Source organism: Haematobia irritans, chromosome 5, assembly GCF_050003625.1.
Source record: "Haematobia irritans isolate KBUSLIRL chromosome 5, ASM5000362v1, whole genome shotgun sequence".
NCBI classification, from domain to species: Eukaryota; Metazoa; Arthropoda; class Insecta; order Diptera; family Muscidae; genus Haematobia; species Haematobia irritans.
In genome coordinates, this window is record NC_134401.1 from 113,194,298 (window position 1) to 113,219,135 (window position 24,838).

Below are 24,838 nucleotides of genomic sequence, written 5' to 3' on the forward strand. Positions count from 1 at the left end.
CGACAACAATTTTGGGTGGTAATTATAAATTCATTCATAAGAAAGAATTCGTCTGATTTCAGAGATTAATTTGATTTGAAAAAAGTTTCATTTGAATTCAAAAATGTTTTATTTGATTTGTAAAAGGTTTAATTCGATTTGAGAAAGGTTTCACTTGATGTTTTTTTTTATTTATTTCATTCAATAATTCAATATTTACAAAGAAATGTTTGTCTCTGCGCCATAAAGGCTTTAGTAGAGACTAGTTGGCAATTTTCTAATTACAATTCATAAATATTTTGCAATTGCTTTAAGTTGTCATTTAAATATAGAGATAAAACATTATAAGTTCTTTTTTTTTTAATAACGTTTCAATTATCTCAAAGAGAGATTCATTTGATTTGAAAAAGGTTTCATTTGAAATGTAAAATGTGTCATTTGAAGTGAAAATGCTATAAAAAAATCTTTCTACGAATAGGTCTAATGCGATTATTTAAAAGTAGACTTTCCAAGGTGAATAAAAGATCGTATTTAGCCATCTCAAAAATTGTCTTATGCGGTTTTGGTAAACATAAAATTTGGATTAGTTGAATTTTCTAACGTCATAAAAGCCGACTGAGTCATTTTCGAAAATAATATACAGTTTGTCAAACAAATGTTTAGAAAAATAATTAAACAATGTATAGTGAAAAAATATTACCGATTTTCTTAGGTTTTTAGTTGACCTTTATAATTAATGTATAGATGATCAGCAGTGTAAGTAAACACGGAAAATGATTCTAAAGAATTGTTTGATACAGTGTATTTTCGCCATTTATACGACGATATAAGATATACGGTACGGTCACACTGCACAGTGGTCGGTGCTATATGGAGTTAGCGGCCAAAAATACTTCCCGTAGAGGTATCATCGTGAAACTTCGGTCAAGGCTTTATAATTATGTCAGAACTATTTAATGATAAAATGGGATTGATTGATGACGGTTTAGTATAGCCCCCGATCTCCCGACTTTACTTCTTGGGCTTCTAGACCGATCTCCCGATTTTACTTCTTGGGCTTCTAGAAACTGTATTTTCTATCTGATTTGCCTGAAAATTGAAATCTAAAGGTATTTTAGGACCAAAAGTAGGTGTGCTGAAAATAGTGTGTATCGGTCCATGTTTTGGTATAGCCCCCATATGGACCGATCTCCCAATTTTACTTCCTGGGCTTCTAGGAACCATAGTTTATATCCGATTTCCCTGAAATTGGAAATCTAGAGGTATTTTAGGACCACAAATAGGAGTGCCGAAAATGGTGTCAATCGGTCCATGTTTTGGTATAGCCCTCATATAGACCGATATCCCGATTTTACTTCTTGGGCTTCTAGAAACCGTATTTTCTATCCGATTTGCCTTAAACTTCAAATACAGAGGTATTTTAGGACCACAAATAGGTGTGAAGAAAATTTTGGTTATAGGTTCATGTATTGGTATAGCCCCCATATATACCGATCTTCCGACTTTATTGTTTGGGCTTCTAGAAAACGTACTTTCTATCCGATTTGCCTAAAATTTAAAATCTAGAATTATTTTAAGATCACAAATAGACGTAACGGAAATAAGGTGAATCGGCCCATGTGTTGGTATAGCGCACGAATAGACCCATCTCCCGATTTTACTCCAAGGGCAGTAGTTTTTATCTGATTTTCATGAACTTGTAAAACAAGATTGTTTTGAAAATTCGCCTAATTTTCATCGATATATTTTGAACCAATTAACTTATCGCAGATCCAATTATACACTTTTGTTCGTCATCTCAATACCTTGCGTTCAAGTACAAACAATGATATAATCGGACATTTCTAGCTCTAGGTATAATTTGTTTAGTGGAAAAAGTCAGAAAAAAAACTAGAAATAACGGTATATCTCAAAAAATTTTTTAACCTTCATTTTCAAATTCAGCAGATCAAAATACGTAAGAAAAGTCATCAAATGTACATTTTCAGTGTAAACTAGTGTTAACAAACACCACACAAAAATTCATATTTGGATATAAAAAAAAAACAAGACCACTTCGGTATTAGGGAGATAACACAAAGGGGGGCAAAGCATAGCAGCTGATTTTTATCAATTTAGAATCTTGAAATATTAACTAATAAACTACAACAAATCCCATTGGAGACTTCAGGGGGGAACACAACTAAAACTCTACATAAAATTTACATATAAGAACGAACGAACACGAAACAATGAGACTGACAAAAAATTGATTTTATAACAAATTTAGAAAAATTTTTAAAATATAGTTAATACCATTTAATTCAATATTCATTTCGATTTATTTCGATATAATTTTTTTTCTTTTGTTTTATTTATTTAAAAGTGTACTTAATTTTATACTTTTTCACACTTCAAAAACCAACTGCTTACTTGCTCTCTTTTTGAAGCCGTTCTTAAAGAGTACAGATGGAATAAAACAAAAACAAATACACATTGTAAAACCTTGTTTGCATAAGAAACAGTGATGCTACACTTTTTGACAAATTTCTAACTTTGATTTTTTATTTTTGGCCAAAGGGATCGACCACTGTGCACTGGGCAAATAAAGGGTGATTTGTTAAGAGCTTGATAACGTTTTTTTTAAAAAAACGCATAAAATTTGCAAAATCGCATCGGTTCTTTATTTGAAACGTTAGATTGGTCCATGACATTTACTTTTTGAAGATAATTTCATTTAAATGTTGACCGCGGCTGCGTCTTAGGTGGTCCATTCGGAAAGTTCAATTTTGGGCAACTTTTTCGAGCATTTCGGCCGGAATAGCCCGAATTTCTTCGGAAATGTTGTCTTCCAAAGCTGGAATAGTTGCTGGCTTATTTCTGTAGACTTTAGACTTAGTCTAAAGACAAAAAATAGTCTAAAGGCGTCAAATCGCATGATCTTGGTGGCCAACTTACCGGTCCATTTCTTGAGATGAATTGTTCTCCGAAGTTTTCCCTCAAAATGGCCATAGAATCGCGAGCTGTGTGGCATGTAGCGCCATCTTGTTGAAACCACATGTCAACCAAGTTCAGTTCTTCCATTTTTGGCAACAAAAAGTTTGTTAGCATCGAACGATAGCGATCGCCATTCACCGTAACGTTGCGTCCAACAGCATCTTTGAAAAAATACGGTCCAATGATTCCACCAGCGTACAAACCACACCAAACAGTGCATTTTTCGGGATGCATGGGCAGTTCTTGAACGGCTTCTGGTTGCTCTTCACTCCAAATGCGGCAATTTTGCTTATTTACGTAGCCATTCAACCAGAAATGAGCCTCATCGCTGAACAAAATTTGTCGATAAAAAAGCGGATTTTCTGCCACTGATTTTGGTAATAAAATTCAATGATTTGCAAGCGTTGCTCGTTAGTAAGTCTATTCATGATGAAATGTCAAAGCATACTGAGCATCTTTCTCTTTGACACCATGTCTGAAATCCCACGTGATCTGTCAAATACTAATGCATGAAAATCCTAACCTCAAAAGAATCACCCTTTATTTAACAGAAATCAAAAAAAATTTTTTTTGAACACACGACATATCAAACTATCACTATTTTTTATAATGCGATTTCGATTTCATTGTGATTTCGAATCCCTTTATGTGTGCCATATTACCAACGATAACGTTGAGAATTTCAAAATAGTTTTACTCGTAATGAGAGGCGTCACACTCATTTCAAACAAGTAGCACACATTCATATAAAAAAGTATTTTAAAATTATACTAGTTTACAATGAAAATGTACACTTGATGAGAGTCGACTTTACTTATGTATTTTGATCTGCTGAATTCGATAAAAAATGTTTAAAATTTTTTTATGGAACAGTTTTTGAGATTATTTTTAGTTTTTCACCCTTTCTTCACTAAACAAGTTATATCTTGAGTTAGAAATGCCCGATTGTTGGTACTTAAATGAAAGATATTAGGATGACGAATAGTCGTATATAATCTGTGATCTGTGATAAAAGTTAAGTGGTTCAAAAAATATCCATGCGAAAAGGCCAAATTTTTTTTTTGTATTTTTGTATTGTAAAAATGACAAAGTCATAAGCAATTGAATGATGTCAAATCATGCAAAAATAAGTCAGTCACCCACACAAAAATGCATTTTACATTATAAACGATTATTCGTCATCTTAATACCTTTCATTTAAGCACCAACAACGATATAATCGGACATTTCTAACTCGACATATATTTTGTTTGTTGAAAAAAGAGCGAAAAACTAAAAATAACGGGATATTTCAAAAACTGTTCCATCCAAAAATTAAAAAAAAAAATTTCGAATTCAGCAGATCAAAATACATAAAAAAGTTGCCTCTCATCAAATGTACATGAAAAAAATTGTGTTATTTTGAATTCTGAAATATTTTTTTTTTTCAATTTAAATCATTACCAACCCAACATTCATTTTATTGGAACCCAATTCTTCAAATTTAATATTCAGAAGATAAACACATTTTTCTTTGCGTACTTTTAGGGGGTACTTAGTGCATTTTTATCAGTTTTTATATTTTAAATTCTGAAATATTTTCTTTCAATCACCAACCTAACATTGATTTTATTGAAACCCCCTCCTTGGAATTTAATATTCACAGTTTATCTAAAATACAATAATTTCTTTCATGATTCATTCATACATCGAATTTTTTGTAGATTATGGCCTGAGCTAAATCTACCATGTTTTAAGTAACTTGCCTAGTTTGGTGCTTATATAATGGATTAGTAATGGTTCTGAAAATATAGTCATTACCTGTAGGAGATTATTTAATCCCAAAAAGATATATGTATGGATATTTTCGTATATTGAGTTTAATCAGTGTGATATTATCGGCAGGTGTTTCAATCTTCATTTATTTTTTATAAGAAAAGCATGTGGTACATGATTGTGTAAATTTTCAGCTGCCACTTTGAAAATAAATCAAATTATGTTGCAATGTTTCAGTGATAGAAATCGAGATCTCTCAATTCCCATAATACGATGTATTACTTACATCAATTTCCGCTACTCTTATTCGACACATATGTGCTCAAAACTCTTCTGATGTTCTACTCATCTTCAGTAGTTTCCTAGTCTTGTTATACCCTCCACCATAGGATGGAGGTATATTAACTTTGTCATTCCGTTTGTAACACATCGAAATATTGCTCTAAGACTCCATAAAGTATATATAGTCTGGGTCGTGGTGAAATTCTGAGTCGATCTGAGCCTGTCCGTCCGTCCATCTGTTTAAGAGAAGCAAATTTCATCCCATCCAGCTGAAATTTGGTACATGGTGTCAGCATATGATCTCTAACAACCATGCAAAAATTGGTCCACATCGGTCCATAATTATATATAGCCCCCATATAAACCGATCCCCCGATTTGGCTTGCGGAGCCTCTAAGAGAAGCAAATTTCATCCGATCCGGCTGAAATTTGGTACATGGTGTAAGTATATAATCTCTAACAACTATGCAAAAATTGGTCCACATTGGTTAATAATTATATAGCACCCATATAAACCGATCCCCCGATTTGGCTTGGGGAGCCTCTAAAAGAAGCAAGTTTCATCCGATTCGGTTGAAATTTGGTACGTGATGTTAGTATATGGTATCCAACAACCATGCAGGAATTGGTTCATATCAGTCCATAATTATATATATCCCCCATATAAACCGATCCCCAGATTTAACCTCCGGTGCCTTTTGGACAAGTAAAATTCATCCCATCTGGTTGAAATTTGGTACGTGATTGTAGTATATGATATTTAACAACCATGCCAAAAGTGGTCCATATCAGTCCATAACCATATATAGCCCCCATATAAACCGATCCCGAGATTAAAACCAAATACGAGTCAGTTGGTACATTGTGCTAGTATGTGGCCGTTAACAACCATGCCTAACTAGGTCCATATCGGTCTATAGTTATATATAGCCCTCAGATAAATCGATCCCCAATCACACAAAAATTGGTCCATATCAAGTTCATAATTGTATATAGCCCCCATATAAGCGACCCCCATATTTTAATTCTGGCTCTCTACCACGTATGGACTAACTCACAATTTAGAAAACGATGTTAAGAAGTTTTAAGATACCACAACCCAAGTAATTCGATTGTGGATGACAGTCTTTCGTAGAAGTTTCTACGCAATCCATGGTGGAGGGTACATAAGATTCGGCCTGGCCGAACTTACGGCCGTATATGCTTGTTGTACTTACATCAATTTCCGCTACTCTTATTCGACACATATGTTCTCAAAACTCTTCTGATGTTCTACTCACCTTCAGTAGTTTCCTAGTCTTTTTGTTATCCCATAGTATTTTCTCAGTTCATCATATGTTCACGTTCACGATTCATAAGCCCTTCTATATTTCTACTCATCTTCCGTAGTTTTCTAGTATTTTTGTCATTGTTTGGTATTTTTTTTTACTAATCTGACCGTTGACCTATTTCATGTCGCTCTATGTGTCTTCATCCAACTTAGCCCGATAGCCCATTCTTGGCTTTGCGTTCTCTTATTTGACTTCCAATTATGTCCAGGACTTTTGCTTTAATATTTCCCTTTATTCCAGACACCCACATGAAGCAGACCCTGAAGTATTCTTAGTAGTCGATGATTATTCGTTCTGTATTCCTGGCATCTGAAACTCACACTTAGCGCTGAAAGTTACTTTCACTTATATGTTGTTGATATTTCCGTCTCCATTCCCACATTTTAATCTAATATCCATTCTTGCAACATATTTATCTATTATTTTTATTTTCATGTTTTCTTTTGGCGACCCATCTTAATGTATACGCACATCTCTTGTTATACGGTTGGAGGTTTTATTTATAATATTTTAAGTTCATGGCTAATAGAATGACAAATATTATAAATCTTTTATCATTTGTCCATGTGGCCTTAAGAACTTCGCCATCATCATCCTCAGAAAGAGCATTATAACTAACTACCACTATTGCTGTATATATTATACTTACGAAGAAAATATTCACTTTTACCCTCTAATGGATGTCAAATTGTAATGGCGCCAATGCGCCACATTGGTTGCATGTCTTGATGGTCTTGAATTTGTTTTCAAGGAAATATTGTCTGAAGGGCGACGAATATAGTTTTATTTGGAGTTTGTCTCTAGCTTTTAGATGAGGAGATCAACTCTTTCTTCATGTTCCTTTTTGTCGTACTATTTGGTACACGCCCTCATGGTCGTACTTTCATTGTCAATGTCAATAGAACCTATTTTGTTCATTTCTATTCTCACTATACATAATAACACAATTGCGAACCATTTGCCTTAGTGTGATTATAATGGTTTTTTTGGCGCTCATATTTTATTTATTTGTGATTAAATTAATAAAAATCCAATAAAACCATGATGAAATCAAAATAACCACATGATTTAAATTATAAATATTTCAAGTGTTATTTTAATGCCTCTATAAGTGTAAAACGATTCGCATAGTATTTAATACTCATAGATGATTATGATGATTGTTTAATACTAATAACGATATTATTATTGTTTAAGGCTACCAGCGATAAGATTACAAAAAATGCGAACAAAAAAAAAAAAAAATATAAATAAAAGTAATTTTCATGGTAATAAAACAATATCATAAGATACTGACTGATAAATGTCTAGCGATTACTAAGAGATTATTTAATGAAATTGATACTTAGTTGAGAAATACTTTTGTTAGAGTGCTGTTTTGTTGTATTAGATTTGAATACTTTTTCAAAGATTTGAAAAAGACTATGTAATGGGCATGTCTTACAGGACAGGACAATGGTATGGTTTAATACAGCACCAAGAAGAGCCATTTGTCGCATTCGTGGTTTGGGAGCCAACAAAAGGCTATAATTTAGCTCAGCTGACGTATCCGGTTATTCAGGCAATTAAATACAATTTCTGAATCTTCATATAATCGCTGAGGTCACTAATAATTCTTAATGCATGGAAAACGTGGATTTCGCTATTAGAGTTCGACAAAAGCTATACATGCAAAAAATGAAACGTTTCGGAAACGGGTATCGCTAATGCTCCATTATCACATTTGTGCGTATTTCTTCGAAAAACCAACATTTTTTCTTAAACAGAGTATTGTATACAATTACAATTGGCATCTGATACTCCCTAAAATGTCAACATTTTCAATTGTTACTTTTATTTTTACCTGGTAATCAGCTAAGATAGTATGAACCATTGATTACATAGAATTTAGAGAAACAAACACAGAAATTGAACTTGAATTGAAAGATAAAGTAATCAATGATCGTCCTTCAATATCATTGGCACTTATCAATGGGTCATTAAACCAATATCTATGAAATTTGGACGAAATTAATACTAATTACTTGCAGTGATAATCAGAAGTAAGAATTAATTAAGTAAATAATCATAATATCTTAATAAACTACCAGTAGGGAAGATAAAATAGTAGCACGAGTTTAATATGGCCTTTGGAGGAATGTGTGAAGAAATTCACCCAAAATAAAAGTTTTGTAGTCAATACAAGGTTAGGTTAGGTTGTGTGAGAATGCACTTAGACCACTATAGGTCCATTCTGATTTTGTCAAAATAAAATTTTGACAAAATTTTTTATAGAAATAAAGCGTTGACAAAATTTTCTATAAAAAAAAAATTGACAAAGTTTTCTATAGAAATAATCCCAGCCAGATCTATACTAAAGGCTGTGGAAAGGTTCATTCGCCCGAACCGAAACATGTACAGTCCAGGCGTGTATAGATTTGTATCTGGCGTTTTCTTTTCAATGGCTCTATTAACCATGTTCCTTAATCTATATCTGTCCATAAAGCTCGAATAATAATTGTATAATTAGATATAATGCATTTGGACGTCAATTGCCTGTTTCGGTATCAGGCTAACATGTAATATAATAAGCAACGATGAGCCCGTCGTAAAACTAGGAAAAACACGACTAATGTACGCGTTAGAATTGTTGTTTTATCCTGGAAACCAGTTTCTGTTAATTGTCATATGTTGTAGTTGACTGTAGAAACAATAAGCATTGTTCGACTGTTCACCACTTAGGTGAATTCTAACAAATTAGCTTTCTAAAAATAAAATTTCGTGTTGTTGCATTACTATGTAACAAAACGAAATAAAAATAAGATTAAGGGACTTGTAAGTTATATGAAAAGATGATGTACAGTGGGAGAAAAGATGATTCAATTTGTAAGAGGAAATTTCCCAAATGTTTTCTCCATAAGGAGTTAGCATAAAGGGCCCAAAATTGAGTTATCTCTCCCAGCCAGATCTATACTAAAGGCTGTGGAAAGGTTCATTCGCCCGAACCGAAACATGTACAGTCCAGGCGTGTATAGATTTGTATCTGGCGTTTTCTTTTCAATGGCTCTATTAACCCTGTTCCTTAATCTATATCTGTCCATAAAGCTCGAATAATAATTGTATAATTAGATGAAATAAAATTTTTAGAAAATTTTCTATGTAAATAAAATTTTGGCAAAATTTTCGATAGAAATAATATTTTGACAAAATTTTCTACAAAAATGAAATATTGACAAAAAAAATTTATAGAAATTACATTTTGACAAAATTTTCTATAGAAATAAAATTTTGACAAAGTTTTCTATAGAAATAAAATTTTGGCAAAGTTTTCTATAGAAATAAAATGTTGACAAAATTTTTTATAGAACTAAAATGTTGACAAAATTTTTTATAGAAATTACATTTTGACTAAATTTGCTATAGAAATAACATTTTGACAAAATTTTCTATAAAAAAAAATTTGACAAAGTTTTCTATAGAAATAAAATTTTTAAAAAATTTTCTATGTAAATAAAATTTTGGCAAAATTTTCGATAGAAATAAAATTTTGACAAAATTTTCTATAGAAATAAAATTTTGACAAAATTTCTATAGAAATAAAATTTTGACAAAATTTCTATAGAAATAAAATTTTGACAAAATTTTCTATAAAAATAAATTTTTGAAAAAAATTTCTATAGAAATCAAATTTTGACAAAATTTTCTATAGAAACAAAAATTTTGACAAAATTTTCTATAGAAATAAAATTTTGACAAAGTTTTCTATAGATATAACATTTTGACAAAGTTTTCTATAGAAATAACATTTTGACAAAGTTTTCTATAGAAATAAAATTTTGACAAAATTTTTTATAGAAATAAAATGTTGACAAAATTTGCTATAGAAATAACATTTTGACTAAATTTTCTATAGAAATAACATTTTGACAAAGTTTTCTATAGAAATAACATTTTGACAAAGTTTTCTATAGAAATAACATTTTGACAAAGTTTTCTATAGAAATAAAATTTTGACAAAATTTTCTATAGAAACAAAAGTTTTGACAAAATTTTCTATAGAAATAAAATTTTGACAAAGTTTTCTATAGAAATAACATTTTGACAAAGTTTTCTATAGAAATAAAATTTTGACAAAATTTTTTATAGAAATAAAATTTTGACAAAATTTCTATAGAAATAAAATTTTGACAAAATTTCTATAGAAATAAATTTTTGACAAAATTTTCGATAGAAATAACATTTTGACAAAATTTTCTATAGAAATAACATTTTTGAAAAAATTGGTGAAAATTTTTTGATAAAAGTTTTCTATAGAAATAAAATTTGGTATAAATTTTCTATAGGAATAAAATAAAAATAATAAAAATTATAATAATAAATAATAAAAACTTTCGTAGAAATAAAATGTTAACAAAATTTTCTATAGAAATAAAATTTTGACAACATTTTCTTTAGAAATAAAATTTTGACAAAATTTTCTATAGAAATAAAATTGTGACAAAATTTTCTATAGAAATAAAATTTTGACAAAATTTTTTATAGAAATAAAGCGTTGACAAAATTTTCGATAAAAATAAAATTTTGACAAAGTTTTCTTTAGAAATAACATTTTGACAAAGTTTTCTATAGAAATAATATTTTGACAATTGTTTTTATAGAAATAAAATGCTGACAATTTCTTTTATAGTAATTACATTTTGACAAAATTTGCTATAGAAATAACATTTTGACAAAATTTTCTAGAAAATTTTTAGAAAATTTTCTATATAAATAAAACTTTGACAAAATTTTCGATAGAAATAAAATTTTGACAAAGTTTTCTATAGAAATAAAATGTTGACAAAATTTTTTATAGAAATAAAGCGTTGACAAAGTTTTCTATAGAAATAAAATTTTGACATTTTTTATAGGAATAACATTTTGACTAAATTTGCTATAGAAATAACATTTTGACAAAATTTTCTATAAAAAAAAATTGACAAAGTTTTCTATAGAAATAACATTTTTAGAAAATTTTCTATATAAATAAAACTTTGAAAAAATTTTCGATAGAAATAAAATTTTGACAAAGTTTTCTATAGAAATAAAATTTTGACAAAATTTTTTATAGAAATAAAATTTTCACAAAATTTGTTATAGAAATAAAGCGTTGACCAAATTTTCTATAGAAATAAAATGTTGACAAAGTTTTCTATAGAAATAAAATTTTGACAAAATTTTCTCTAGAAATGAAATGTTCACAAAATTTTTTATAGAAATTACATTTTGACAAAATTTTCTATAGAAATAAAATTTTGACAAAGTTTTCTATAGAAATAAGATTTTGACAAAGTTTTCTATAGAAATAAAATTTGGTCAAAATTTTCTATAGAAATAAAACAAAAATAATAAAAATTATAATAATAAATAATAAAAATTTTAGCAGAAATAAAATGTTAACAAAATTTTCTATAGAAATAAAATTTTGACAAAGTTTTCTATAGAAATAATATTTTGACAAATTTTTTTATAGAAATAAAATGCTGACAATTTCTTTTATAGTAATTACATTTTGACAAAATTTGCTATAGAAATAACATTTTGACAAAATTTTCTAGAAAATTTTTAGAAAATTTTCTATATAAATAAAACTTTGACAAAATTTTCGATAGAAATAAAATTTTGACAAAGTTTTCTATAGAAATAAAATGTTGACAAAATTTTTTATAGAAATAAAGCGTTGACAAAGTTTTCTATAGAAATAAAATTTTGACATTTTTTATAGGAATAACATTTTGACTAAATTTGCTATAGAAATAACATTTTGACAAAATTTTCTATAAAAAAAAAATTGACAAAGTTTTCTATAGAAATAACATTTTTAGAAAATTTTCTATATAAATACAACTTTGAAAAAATTTTCGATAGAAATAAAATTTTGACAAAGTTTTCTATAGAAATAAAATTTTGACAAAATTTTTTATAGAAATAAAATTTTCACAAAATTTGTTATAGAAATAAAGCGTTGACCAAATTTTCTATAGAAATAAAATGTTGACAAAGTTTTCTATAGAAATAAAATTTTGACAAAATTTTCTCTAGAAATGAAATGTTCACAAAATTTTTTATAGAAATTACATTTTGACAAAATTTTCTATAGAAATAAAATTTTGACAAAGTTTTCTATAGAAATAAGATTTTGACAAAGTTTTCTATAGAAATAAAATTTGGTCAAAATTTTCTATAGAAATAAAATAAAAATAATAAAAATTATAATAATAAATAATAAAAATTTTAGCAGAAATAAAATGTTAACAAAATTTTCTATAGAAATAAAATTTTGACAAAATTGTCTACACAAATAAAATTTTGACAAAGTTTTCTATAGAAATAAAATGTTTGAAAAGTTGTCTTTTTATGTCGCGACCTTGTTAAACAAGAAAAAAAATAATTTTTGGTTTCAATCGCGAATTTAAGGGGTCCAAAAATTTTTTGTTTAAAATCAACTCAATCACGGAAATGATACTATCAATCACAGGCACCAATAAAAAATTAATCGATCTCATGATTTTTTGATTAAAAAAAAAAAAAATAATAATTTAGTCAATCTTTTAATTTAAATTCTATTCAAATTTTAATTGCAAAAATATTATTGATATTCTTCTTGTTTTTTGTAAAATAAGCTGAAAAATATCTTTCAATTCAAATTGGTTAAAAGTTGATTCGTCTATTTTGACCAACGTCAAAAGCCGACTAGTCAATTTGACTTGATTTAAAAACAAATCAAAAGTTAACTTCGACTTTTTTGACAACAAGTCGAATGAACAATTTTCGACTCTGCCGCTGAGAGTAACACAATAGTTTGGATATGTTATTTAATGTTCCATAATGTCCATGTACATTATTATAAAATGCATAGCTTAATTAATAGGAAGTATTTACGAAATACTATTTTGTAAACATATTGAAAATTCCATAAATCTTTAAATATGTACAAATTTATGTATAGGTTAATTTTGTTTTTAATTTGAGGGTTAGCTAAAAAAAAACATCCGATATAACTTCTTGAGCTTTAGATGTTATAATCCGATTTAAAAATTTCTTATCATCCACAAGCATATTTATAGAAGATATAGAACCTAAATTCACCCATAATTTTCTATAGAAAAAAAATTTCACAAAAAAAAATAAAATTTTGACAAAATTTTCTATAGAAATTGATAGATTTTGTTTGTGGCTCGAGGTGGTCCCAAATCGACTTGTGATAGTAATCTAAATCTTTTAACGGACTTATCGAATATTTGTCGTTAATGTAATGTAGCCATATTTATACTGACAACTTATCAAAATGTAAAGCAAATTTTTAAAAGTATTTTTTTTAATTAAAAATTTTCAAAAAATTGTAAGGATGATTTTAAAAAGTCGAAAGTCAACTTTTTATAATTTAAAAACAAATATCGATCTGTGGTTCATCTACATGGATTTTTGTATACAATTTCGATTTCGTATGTACTTCAACTGCAATATCTTTTAAATGTTTAAATTTATCAATATTGTGGTGACATTTCTACTGACACCATCAAGGCAAAAATGACAAACCCATTCCAATTATCCCGCCGAGCGATTCTAATATTTTTATTGCTGGTTTTGTTTTGGTCAATATCATATTGTCACCTACTACATACACTCATTACTTAAACATTATAATATATGAAAAGAAAGTAAGCATTATTTGGATTATTGCTTTGCCTTTTCAGAATTGAATATAATGAAAAATCTTTGGGGGAAAGAGTGTTCAAAAAAGAGACATTCTAATGGTATGGCGCTATTGCCATATATACAAATTGTACGGATGACTCTTACAAATCCAAACAAAAGAAAACAAAAGCAAAATCAAGAAAAAGTCAGATAACATTTGCACTGTTATTACTCTGGAACTGAAGTGCACCCCAACAACACCAGAGTACTCTCAGTACAACTCATTGAAATATTATGGATAAATGGGCATTCAGTTTTCCTTTATACTTTGAATCTCGACGTAGTATTTTGTACTGCGATATCCGTAGTAGCTAGAATTTTTCTTCATTGTGTTTTTTTTGATTGCTTTTGCTTACATTTGGATATTGAATTTTCAAATTAAACGATAAAATAAACGTAATACTAAAGACTGTTTTTATTATATGTTATATTTTATTCAAAACAGTTTATACGAAACTTTGCAATATAGTGCAGTATTATTCAGTCTGCATAATGAGTGAAAATGCCCCCGTATTCTCCATATCTCATTTAGTGGATACTCTATACTCAACTTCAGCATCAACATTTCAAAGATCAACAGTGGTTCAAGAAATTGTAAGTCGAGTTTCGTTTTTTTTTTCATGTAATTGTGTTTGGTAATTTTGTAATTTGTCTACACTGAAAAAAAAAACATGTCCAGTTCCAAAGTTTTTGTCTTTACACTAACGATTTTTTATTGATTCCGAGCCAAAGAAACGTAGAATTGAAGTAATGGTACTTTTAAGACACAATTCTCTTTTAAATTTGAGTTTTGCGTACTTGTCTATAGGAAGCAAATTTTAATTTATTCGTTTTCTAACTTTTGTCTTCATGTGTTATTAAAGTCGTTTAAAAATGTGTTAATGACAGCATAAAATTTCAAACTCAGACTTGTCTTCAAATAGAAATTATGCCATGTTTCAAGGAAAAAAATCTTTAAAAATTCGTTCAAAAATAGGACATGTTTATTGTCCTATTTTGGAACGAATTTTTGCGTTATAGTCAAGATGCAAAAAGTCAACAAATTTAAAGACAATTTCATTAATTTTGAAGAATATTTCTGAATTATTATATGAGGTCAAGTTGACCTTAGTTAAATAAAATTTTCTTTCATGTTAAGATACCAATTTTTAAGTTGAATCACTTAACAATAAGGACAAGACGACTTCATTGAAAAGTTTATCAACTTTTGGGCAAGGGAAAAAACTTTATAACAGAGAAATGCGTCTTCCATCCTAAGCAAAATTCGCATTTATATTTTAAGGATCTTTGGCCTCCCGACAATATTTTTTTCAGTGTATAAAAATTGTGGCTATATAAAAGAAGAATTATGGTTCAATGATCAATTGAGGATAGTCAACATTGTCAATGCCATGATTCCTAAAATTGACTACACAGCAAGAAAATGTGCCAACGAAATTTTTCTTTTTTTTTTATTAATATTTTGAATTGTTCCGCTATTAAGTTAAAATTCCATTACAATAACGGAACATTTCACTGAACTATTTTCGTTTGCTGAATTTTAATGAAAAATATAGAAAACTTTGTCAAAATTTTATTTCTATAGAAAATTTTGTCAACGCTTTATTTCTATAGAAAATTTTGTCAAAATTTTATTACTATAGAAAATTTTGTCAAAATTTTATTTCTATAGAAAATATTGTCAAAATTTTATTTCTATAGAAAATATTGTCAAAATTTTATTTCTATAGAAAATATTGTCAAAATTTTATTTCTATAGAAAATTTTGTACAAATTTTATTTCTATAGAAAATTTTGTACAAATTTTATTTCTATAGAAAATTTTGTACAAATTTTATTTCTATAGAAAATTTTGTCAAAATTTTATTTCTATAGAAAATTTTGTCAAAATTTTATTTCTATCGAAAATTTTGTCGAAGTTTTGTTTTTATAGAAAATTTTGTCAAAATTTTATTTCTATAGAAAATTTTGTCAAAATTTTATTTCTACCGAAAATTTTGTCAAAATTTAATTTCTATAGAAAATTTTGTTCAAATTTTATTTCTATCGAAAATATTGTCAAAATTTTATTTCTATAGAAAATTTTGTACAAATTTTATTTCTATAGAAAATTTTGTCAAAATTTTATTTCTATAGAAAATTTTGTCAAAATTTTATTTCTATAGAAAATTTTGTTAAAATTATATTTCTATAGTATATTTTGTCAAAATTTTATTTTTATAGAAAATTTTGTCAAAGTTTTATTTCTATAGAAAATTTTGTCCAAATTTTATTTCTATAGAAAATTTTGTCAAAATTTTATTTTTATAGAAAATATTGTCAAAATTTTATTTCTATAGAAAATTTTGTCAAAATTTTATTTCTATCGAAAATTTTGTCGAAGTTTTGTTTTTATAGAAAATTTTGTCAAAATTTTATTTCTATAGAAAATTTTGTAAAAATTTTATTTCTACCGAAAATTTTGTCAAAATTTTATTTCTATAGAAAATTTTGTTCAAATTTTATTTCTATCGAAAATATTGTCAAAATTTTGTTTCTATAGAAAATTTTGTGAAAATTTTATTTCTATAGAAAATTTTGTCAAAATTTTATTTCTATAGAAAATTTTGTCAACATTTTATTTCTATAGAAAATTTTGTCAAAGTTTTATTTCTATCGAAAATTTTGTCAAAGTTTTGTTTTTATAGAAAATTTTATCAAAATTTTATTTCTATACAAAATTTTGCCAAAATTTTATTTCTATACAAAATTTTGTCAAAATTTTATTTCTATACAAAGTTTATTTCTTTATAAAATTTCGGCAAAATTTTATTTTTATACACTGTTAGAAAAATATGTTTTTCATATGTTCCGATATAAACAAAATGTGTTTCGGGCACAATTTTTAAACACAATATATTTAAATGCCAACATGTAATGTTCCTAAACTAACACTAAATGTTTGGGACACATATGTTAATATGTTAAAATATATTATGTTTGGGGTATGAATGTTTCATAAAAATAATATGTGTGAATGTAAACATATATAAATTTACAAATTTCGAGCAAACATATATATGTTTACAATTTCTGTGAAACGGTTGTATGTTGTTTCGTAAAACTGCTTTATGATAAAGCCAAATATTTTATATGCTTAAGTCTAAATATTATTTAATTTGAATATTAGAATGAGTATTCGGAGTAAAGAGAATAGACATTCGGAACCAAGAGCATAGAGATTTGAAAAAAAAAACAGCATGTGTTTTCGCCTTGAGAGGAGAATTTTATGTATGTGGGGACTGTAAATTTTTAATAACCCACATTTCGAAGTTTCATTATAAAAATTTAATATAATATAAATGTCTAAATTGCAAAAAAAAATGGTTCGGTCGGAGCAGGAATTGAACCCACGACCCTTTGCATGCAAGGCAGACATGCTAACAACTGCTCCACGTGACCAACAAATGTATGTTTCTTTTAAATAATGTTATGTTTGCATGGGCTCGTGGGCGCTGCAAAGTATGCTATATAAATGTAACTTGTAACGATAATTGTTTACTGGTGACTATAACTACTACGTAGCCCAGTGGATAGTGTGTTGGCTTACAAACTGTATGGGCCTCGGTTGGATTCTCCGCCCAGGCGAAAGGTAAAATTAAAAAAAAAAAATTATAAAATTGAATAATTTCTTCAACATTATTTGTATTACAGAAAAAGGTGCCAAGAACTAAAAATTTCGTGGAAGTGAAAATTATGTGAGGGAATGATCACAATCTTCTTTGGGGAAAATTCTTCCAAGCATATAATATTTTTGGGCTCAAAATGCTTCCAAACATATAATATGTTCACAAAAAACAAACATATTAATATTTCGGCAGAATCCATTAATATATGTGCTTCCTGCAAAATATGTTTGGAACATATGTTAAAGAAGCGATTTTTTTTGAGGGTGTAGATTTTTTTTAAATGTTATTTCTTTAGAAATGTTTGTCCAAATTTTATTTTAATAGAAAATTTTTAAAAAATTACCGATTTGACGAAAATGGTTGGTCCATCAACCAAATCCATTTGGTACGACCATCGGACCAAATTCCAATCTTTGGATTAGGACATTAAATCTTTGGATTAAAGATAAAACAGCTCTATTGTAGGCAAAAAAATGTTTTTGTTTTAATTTTTTGTTTTTAAAGTAAGAAAAAAGAAAAGGATTTTTTAAAGTGACCTTTTTTGTACATGAATATCTTTGTTAATGTATCACAAAAAGAGACAAAAATGAGAAAACGGTAACTGAGATGTGTATCTTAATTTTAACTTTACTTACACTGAAAAAAATATTGAAGTGAGGTCAAAGATTTCATGTCTTTAAAATACGAACGTAAATTTTGCTTAGCCTAGAAGACGCATTTCTCTAATATAAAGTTTTTTTCCTTGTTCAAAAGTCGATAAACTTTTCAATGAAGCCGTATTGTCCTTATAATTAAGTGTTTTGACTTAAAAATGGGTATCATGCCATGAAAGAAAAAAAATTTGGGTTAAGGTCAACTTGACTTTAATAATTCAGAAAAATTCTTTAAAATTAATGAAATTGCCTTTACCTTTGCTATCTTTTTGCATCTTGACTACAAAGCAAAAAATCGTTCAAATATAGGACATGTTTTTCAACACTATTTTAAAGACGTTTCTTACTTAAAACATAGCATAATTTATACTGGAAGTCGTATCTGAATTTGGAAAAAAAGTTTTCTTTAACTCGTTTTATGATAGCATATGAAGAAAAAAAGCTGAAAAAAACGAAAAATTAAAATGTGCTTCCTAGAAGCTATTACACAAAATCCAAATTTAAAAGAGAATTATGTCTTAAAACTTACTTACTTGTATTCTCCGCTTTTTTGGTTCGGAATCAATACCAAAATTTTTAAAGTAAAGACAAAATCTTTGGAACCAGTCATGCTTTTTTTTCAGTGTATATCCCCAAAAGCCAATATTGCGTGCTTTACAGGATTTAAACGGATTTCTAATTTTTGTTTGGATGTATCTCTTGCACTATTTGGGTTTAGTAAATAATTATGGTAGATATTATTATTATTATATATATTTATTTATATTTTATTATTTTATATAATATCCAAAGACTGAAATAAAAAAAACAATAAAATGCTTAAGAGAAGGTCAAAATCTTTGAATTCAAGGAAACTTTTTTTGAGTGTATATGAAATACATTCAATTTCAATTTAGGATCATTAAAAATAATATTGTGGATTTTTTTTATCTTTTCGTCGGTAGAAAAATTATTTGAATGTGCACTAGGTTCAAGTAGGTTTTCGAAATGAGAAAAAGTCGACTGAACTTTTGAAAATTTGTAAAAGTCGACTTTCGAAATTAGGAAGTCAATTTTTTCAACTGTTTGAAAATTTGAAAAGTTGACATTTGCTTTTATTGAAAAGTTGTCTTTTGATGTCGCGACCTTGTTAAACAAAAACAAAAATATTTTTTGGTTTCAATCGCGACCCATTAAGGTCTAACAATTTTTTGTTTAAAATCAACTCAATCACGGAAATGATACTATAAATCACCGGCACCAATAAAAAATTAATTGATCTCATTATGAGGTTCATTGATTCAAGATATTTTATTTTTTGAATTTTTTATTAAAAAAAAATAATTTAGTCAAATAATCATTTAATTTAAATTCTACTAAAATTTTAATTGCAAAAATATTAATATTACTGATATTCTTTTTTTGTAAAATAACCTAAAAAATATCTCTCAATGCAAATTGGTTAAAAGTCGATTAGTCTATTTTGACCAACGTCAAAATCCGACTAGTCAATTTGACTTGATTTAAAAAAAAAAAAATCAAAAGTTAACTCCGACTTTTTTTGACAACAAGTCGAATGGTCGATTTTCGACTCTGCCGCTGAGAGTAACACAATAGTTTGGATACGTTATTTAATGTTCCATAATGTCCATGGACATTATTAGAAAATGCATAACTTAATTAATAGGAAGTATTTAAGAAAAACTATTCTGTAAACATATTGAAGATTCCATAAATCTTTAAATATGTACAAATTTATGTATAGGTTAATTTTGTTTTTAATTTGAATTAGCTAAAAAACATCCGATATAACTTCTTGAGCTTTAGATGTTATAATCCGATTTAAAAATTTCGTATCATCCACAAGCATATTTATAAAAGATATAGAACCTAAATTCATCCATCATTTACATGCAATCGCGGAAAGTATTTAATTTTTTTTTTGTATAAAAAAAGCTAAATATTTTGACCTTAAACATGAACAATTTGGTTAAACATAATATAAAAACCAAAAAGCGGCGGTGGCATCTAATCGTTTTTGTATCTTATATTGTCATTTGCTCCATATATCCCCAAAAAACAAAAAAAATGAAATAAAATAAAAATATTCATTGCCAATTTTTTCAAGAGTACAAAACCATTTCGAAATGTAGTCTATACGCGTCTTTGAAGGAAAACATTCATGCCATTTACACATATTTGTTTTTCTTGTATTTAGATCTATTTTCTGTCACTTCAAGTCCTAAAAAAAATATATTTAGAATAAAATTTCACCATAAACTCGTAATTCGCATAAAGAAGCGTGCTGTGAAATATCGATATGGCCCATTAAAATTGTCAAAAAAGAGGAAGTTCTATTCTATAGTTGATCAAAAGCGTGTTCATTATTTTAAACACATTGGTTTTCGAAAGATTTTTTGGTAATGATAAGGGGATTTTACCACGGTTGCCACTCAAGCCAAAAAAAATCTACCAAAATTTGGAGAACAATTTTACAAACATAACATTTTAACATTTTATTTCTATAGAAAACCTCGTGTAAATTTTATACATATAGAAAATTTTGTCAAAATTTTATTTCTATAGAAAATTTTGTCAAAATTTTATTTCTATAGAAAATTTTGTCAAAATTTTATTTCTATAGAAAGTTTTGTCAAAATTTTATTTTTATAGAAATTTTTGTCAAAATTTTATTTCTATAGAAAATTTTGTCAAAATTTTATTTCTATAGAAAATTTTTTTCAAAATTTTATTTCTATAGAAAATTTAGTCAAGATTTTATTTCTATAGATTTTTTTTTTAATTTTATTTCTATAAAAAATTTTTTCAAAATTTTATTTCTATACAAAATTTTGTCAAAATTTTATTTCTATACTAAATTTTGTCAAAATTTTATTTCTATACTAAATTTTGTCAAAATTTTATTTCTATAGAAAATTTTGTCAAAATATTATTTCTATAGAAAATTTTGTCAAAATTTTATTTCTATAGAAAATTTTGTCAAAATTTTATTTCTATAGAAAATTTTTTGAAAATTGTATTACTATAGCAAATTTTGTCAAAATTTTATGTTAAGAACAAATTTCTTTAAAAAAATGATATTTCAATTAAAAGAATATTTTTAATCAACGTTTATTATTTTTGTTTAATTAAATTTAGTTCAGTATCATAACGCAAATTTTTCTTACCGTAAAGAAAAACATTTTTTTTTAAATTACGTAATGCCTTTTAATATGAGTTATGTATGAGTGATAAAAAAATCCATATATAATTTACTTTTATTTTAAAATTTTAATTTTGATTTCATTTTTGTTTTCTTTTTTATGTAGAAAGATTAACCATCATATGGTCTTACAACCGAAAGTAGAACGTATTTCCAGCTGTTTTGCCTTCTGCCACTTTTGTTAAACAGCTGACCACAATTTTTGAGTTTTTGTAGTTTTTTTTTGTCATTTAATCCATCCAATTATACTTTTGTATTGAACGAACCTCTGAAATAAAGGGAATTTTGTCTTTACACAAATTAATTTGTTATTGAATTTATTCGGGGGTTTTCTGCTTTTTTCCATCAATTTAAATTTCCATATTTCGATACAATTTCAAGTATAAATTGTGGCATGTTTCAAGTAAAAAGCGTCCAGTGATGCTCCACATTTTTATTCCATCGTAAACGTATCTTTTATCATGACCTGTAAACACGACCGTCGTGACAGCTATAACATCATATTTGACCTGACTTTTTTACCAGAGGAATACACTTGATGAGCCAGCAGCCCATTTTGGCATTGCTTCTTCCATTCAGCGTCGAATCGGCTCACTAATTTAGTATAGTTTAAACCCGATAGGGAGATACTTCACCTTCTTCGCAGTACGTTTTCCGCATGTATTCTATAGTTTCGATTGTTTCTTCGCCTTCTGGGAGCCACCGTGGTGCAATTGTTTGACAAATTCAAACCCATTTTCGACCAAACTGCAAAAAGTTTTTCAGCGGTGGATTATACCTTCTCAGTAATGCTAGTGAGATTTCTGAGTGTCTCAAAACTTCGGACTCGTCTATGAAAATGAGGTCTTTTGTCATTGATAAGTTCACCATTGTGGTATCACAATGGACTGAATAGTTTAATTGAGCCTGACATATCGGAATGCCACTGTACCTAACCTAACCTAGGCCTTCTGTGTTGGCTATTTTAAGACTATTTTATTGCCTTATAGACTATTTTATTTTTCAAATTCGAATTGGTAATCGATTTGCAAAAACTATGCCGCAATATTTGCAAAGTCCTTCTAAAGGTTTAGATTTCGCCTTAAATAGAAGGAACGATGTTGGTTCATGTCTCGATTTGCGAAATTTTCAATTACTTTCTCAATTGGCTTAGAGTTTTTTGTTTGATTAACAATTGATTGTTTGATATACATTTTTAATTAAAAATTTAAAAAATGTTCATCACTTTTTGTAACTGACTTAGTCTTCCGAATTTGATTAAAAATTTAATTGTATCAATTAATTTTTTAATTAAAAATTTTAAAATTTTCAATAATTGACATAATTAAGTTAATATTCCTATCTTGATTAAAGAGTTAATTGTATCAATTAATTTATTAATTGAAAAATTTTCAACTTCAATTAACTTTTTAATTGGAAATATTTTGGTGATCTTTTTTTTTGCGTAAGAAGCATTTTATTATTAGAAAAATATTTCGTTATTTAATTTTAATAGCTTGTGTATTTATTCCAATTTTGGGTATAATTATTACTGCGAATTTTAATATCAACATTGTTCGGAATTAAAATTAAATTATTTTCTATTTTTACAAAGACTTTTTTTCTTCATTAGTGATCTTAAAAAAAATCTTAATTAATTCATATAACGTCATTTTTATCATCTCAATTTGGCACTATAATATCAAAAAAATATTTTTTTTTCATACTTGCCGATATTTATTTTAGGTGTCTGTCTGGCTAGCCGGCTTCCTCTTTTCTAAAGGCCAATGTCATACGCTTCGATATTTGCCTTTGTTGTTTTCTTTTGCCATTTGGCAAATATTTGCGATGCTGTTGCGATGTTATAAAAAAATACTTTTTTTTTTTTTTTTTTTGTTAGTGTGCAATAGAATTTTGTCTAATTATACGTGAATTTGTATACTTTTTTATTCGTTTAAAAGTCTAATTGAAATTGAAAGTGGATACATAGTATGAAACAATGTTTATTATAAAATTAATTAGACATTTATAAACATTGCTATCAATGGTTGACATTTCGATGAGTTTTTTTAACCAAATATTTTATGGGACACAAATAATTAGTTTTACTAAAATGTGCTGTAATGGTCTACACAGAATATTTTATTTATGAAATGTTATTTGTTGATATATTTGTGGGTCATTATTGATCACAACATTCAATTAAACAAGGGCCTCTTTTGTCCCTTGCTAAATAATGTTATCGAAAATCACCGCCTAAAAGTATGCATCAGTTTTGGGATAGTTTTTGTTACCAACACTAATATAGAATAAAGGCTAAAAGTATTCTTGATTTTATTTATTCATTTATTTCATTATGGAAAATTTACTATAGCTAATCCGGCTTTTACATACCAGGGTTGCCTTTTATATTTCGGGTTTAGAGATAAAAAATAAATATTAATAATCGAAAATAGCTTTATTCTTTTTTAAAATATTCCCCATTAAGATCTATATTATCTAAGAGCTTTTGCTACTCTGATTGAAGTATCTCCAAAACATCTACCGCTTCTTCAGGTGTCGAAAAACGATGATCTCTAATTCTACTTTTTACGTATCGGTGCCAAGTCAGGACTATACGGCGAATAACCCATTAAATCGATGTTTTGAGTGCTCGAAAATGCAGTGCACACAGAAAGATTTCTTTCTGATTCAATCACAAAATTAATTGGTCCAATTAATCTTTTAATTGGAATGTCTTCAATCACGAAAATAACAGTATCAATCACAGTTTTAATTGGGCATAAAAAAATACTTGATTAAAAAATTTATTTATTAAAAAATTAATTGAATTTTGCAATCAACATCAACTAAAAATTTAATTGAATCAATTACAAAATTAATTGAATCATTTAAAAAATTAACTGAAATTTGCGCTACTGAAATCAATTAATTTTTTAATCAAGTATTGTTTATGCTCAATTAAAACTGTGATTGATACTATTATTTTCGCGATTGAAAACATTTCCATTAAAAAATTAATTGGATCAATTAATTTTGTGATTGAATCAGAATTTTTTTTGTGGGAATATTTTGGTGATAGTTTTTCTGCGTGTATGAGGCGATATGTGAGAGGTCGCATGCCGTGATGAAGAGTGATCCGTCTTTTGCGGTTGGTTTTCCTGATTGGGTTGTTGATTTTCCAAATGGTTGAGTAGAAATCAGAATGGACTATTCTGCGTTCTAGTCGTACGATTGCGACATGTCCAGTGTTTCTTTTGTCGGATTTCGCTCATCTTGAAACACCCATACAATCGA

At 27.5% G+C, this 24,838-nt stretch overlaps 1 protein-coding gene across 5 annotated transcripts in view; it reads left to right on the plus strand.

Moving 5' to 3' along the window:
- Window positions 1-24,838, plus strand: part of Arms (Ankyrin repeat-rich membrane spanning) — a 127,347-nt gene that overhangs the window by 1,172 nt on the left and 101,337 nt on the right. Inside the window, exon 1 of one of the 5 annotated variants that reach the window (XM_075312643.1) lies at window positions 14,461-14,633. The exons of the other annotated variants lie outside the window; for them this stretch is intronic. Within the exon in view, the coding sequence (XP_075168758.1) occupies window positions 14,532-14,633 (102 nt within the window). The 5' untranslated portion in view covers window positions 14,461-14,531. Of the gene's footprint in view, window positions 1-14,460; window positions 14,634-24,838 lie in introns of those variants that run through there. 5 annotated transcript variants of the gene reach the window in all.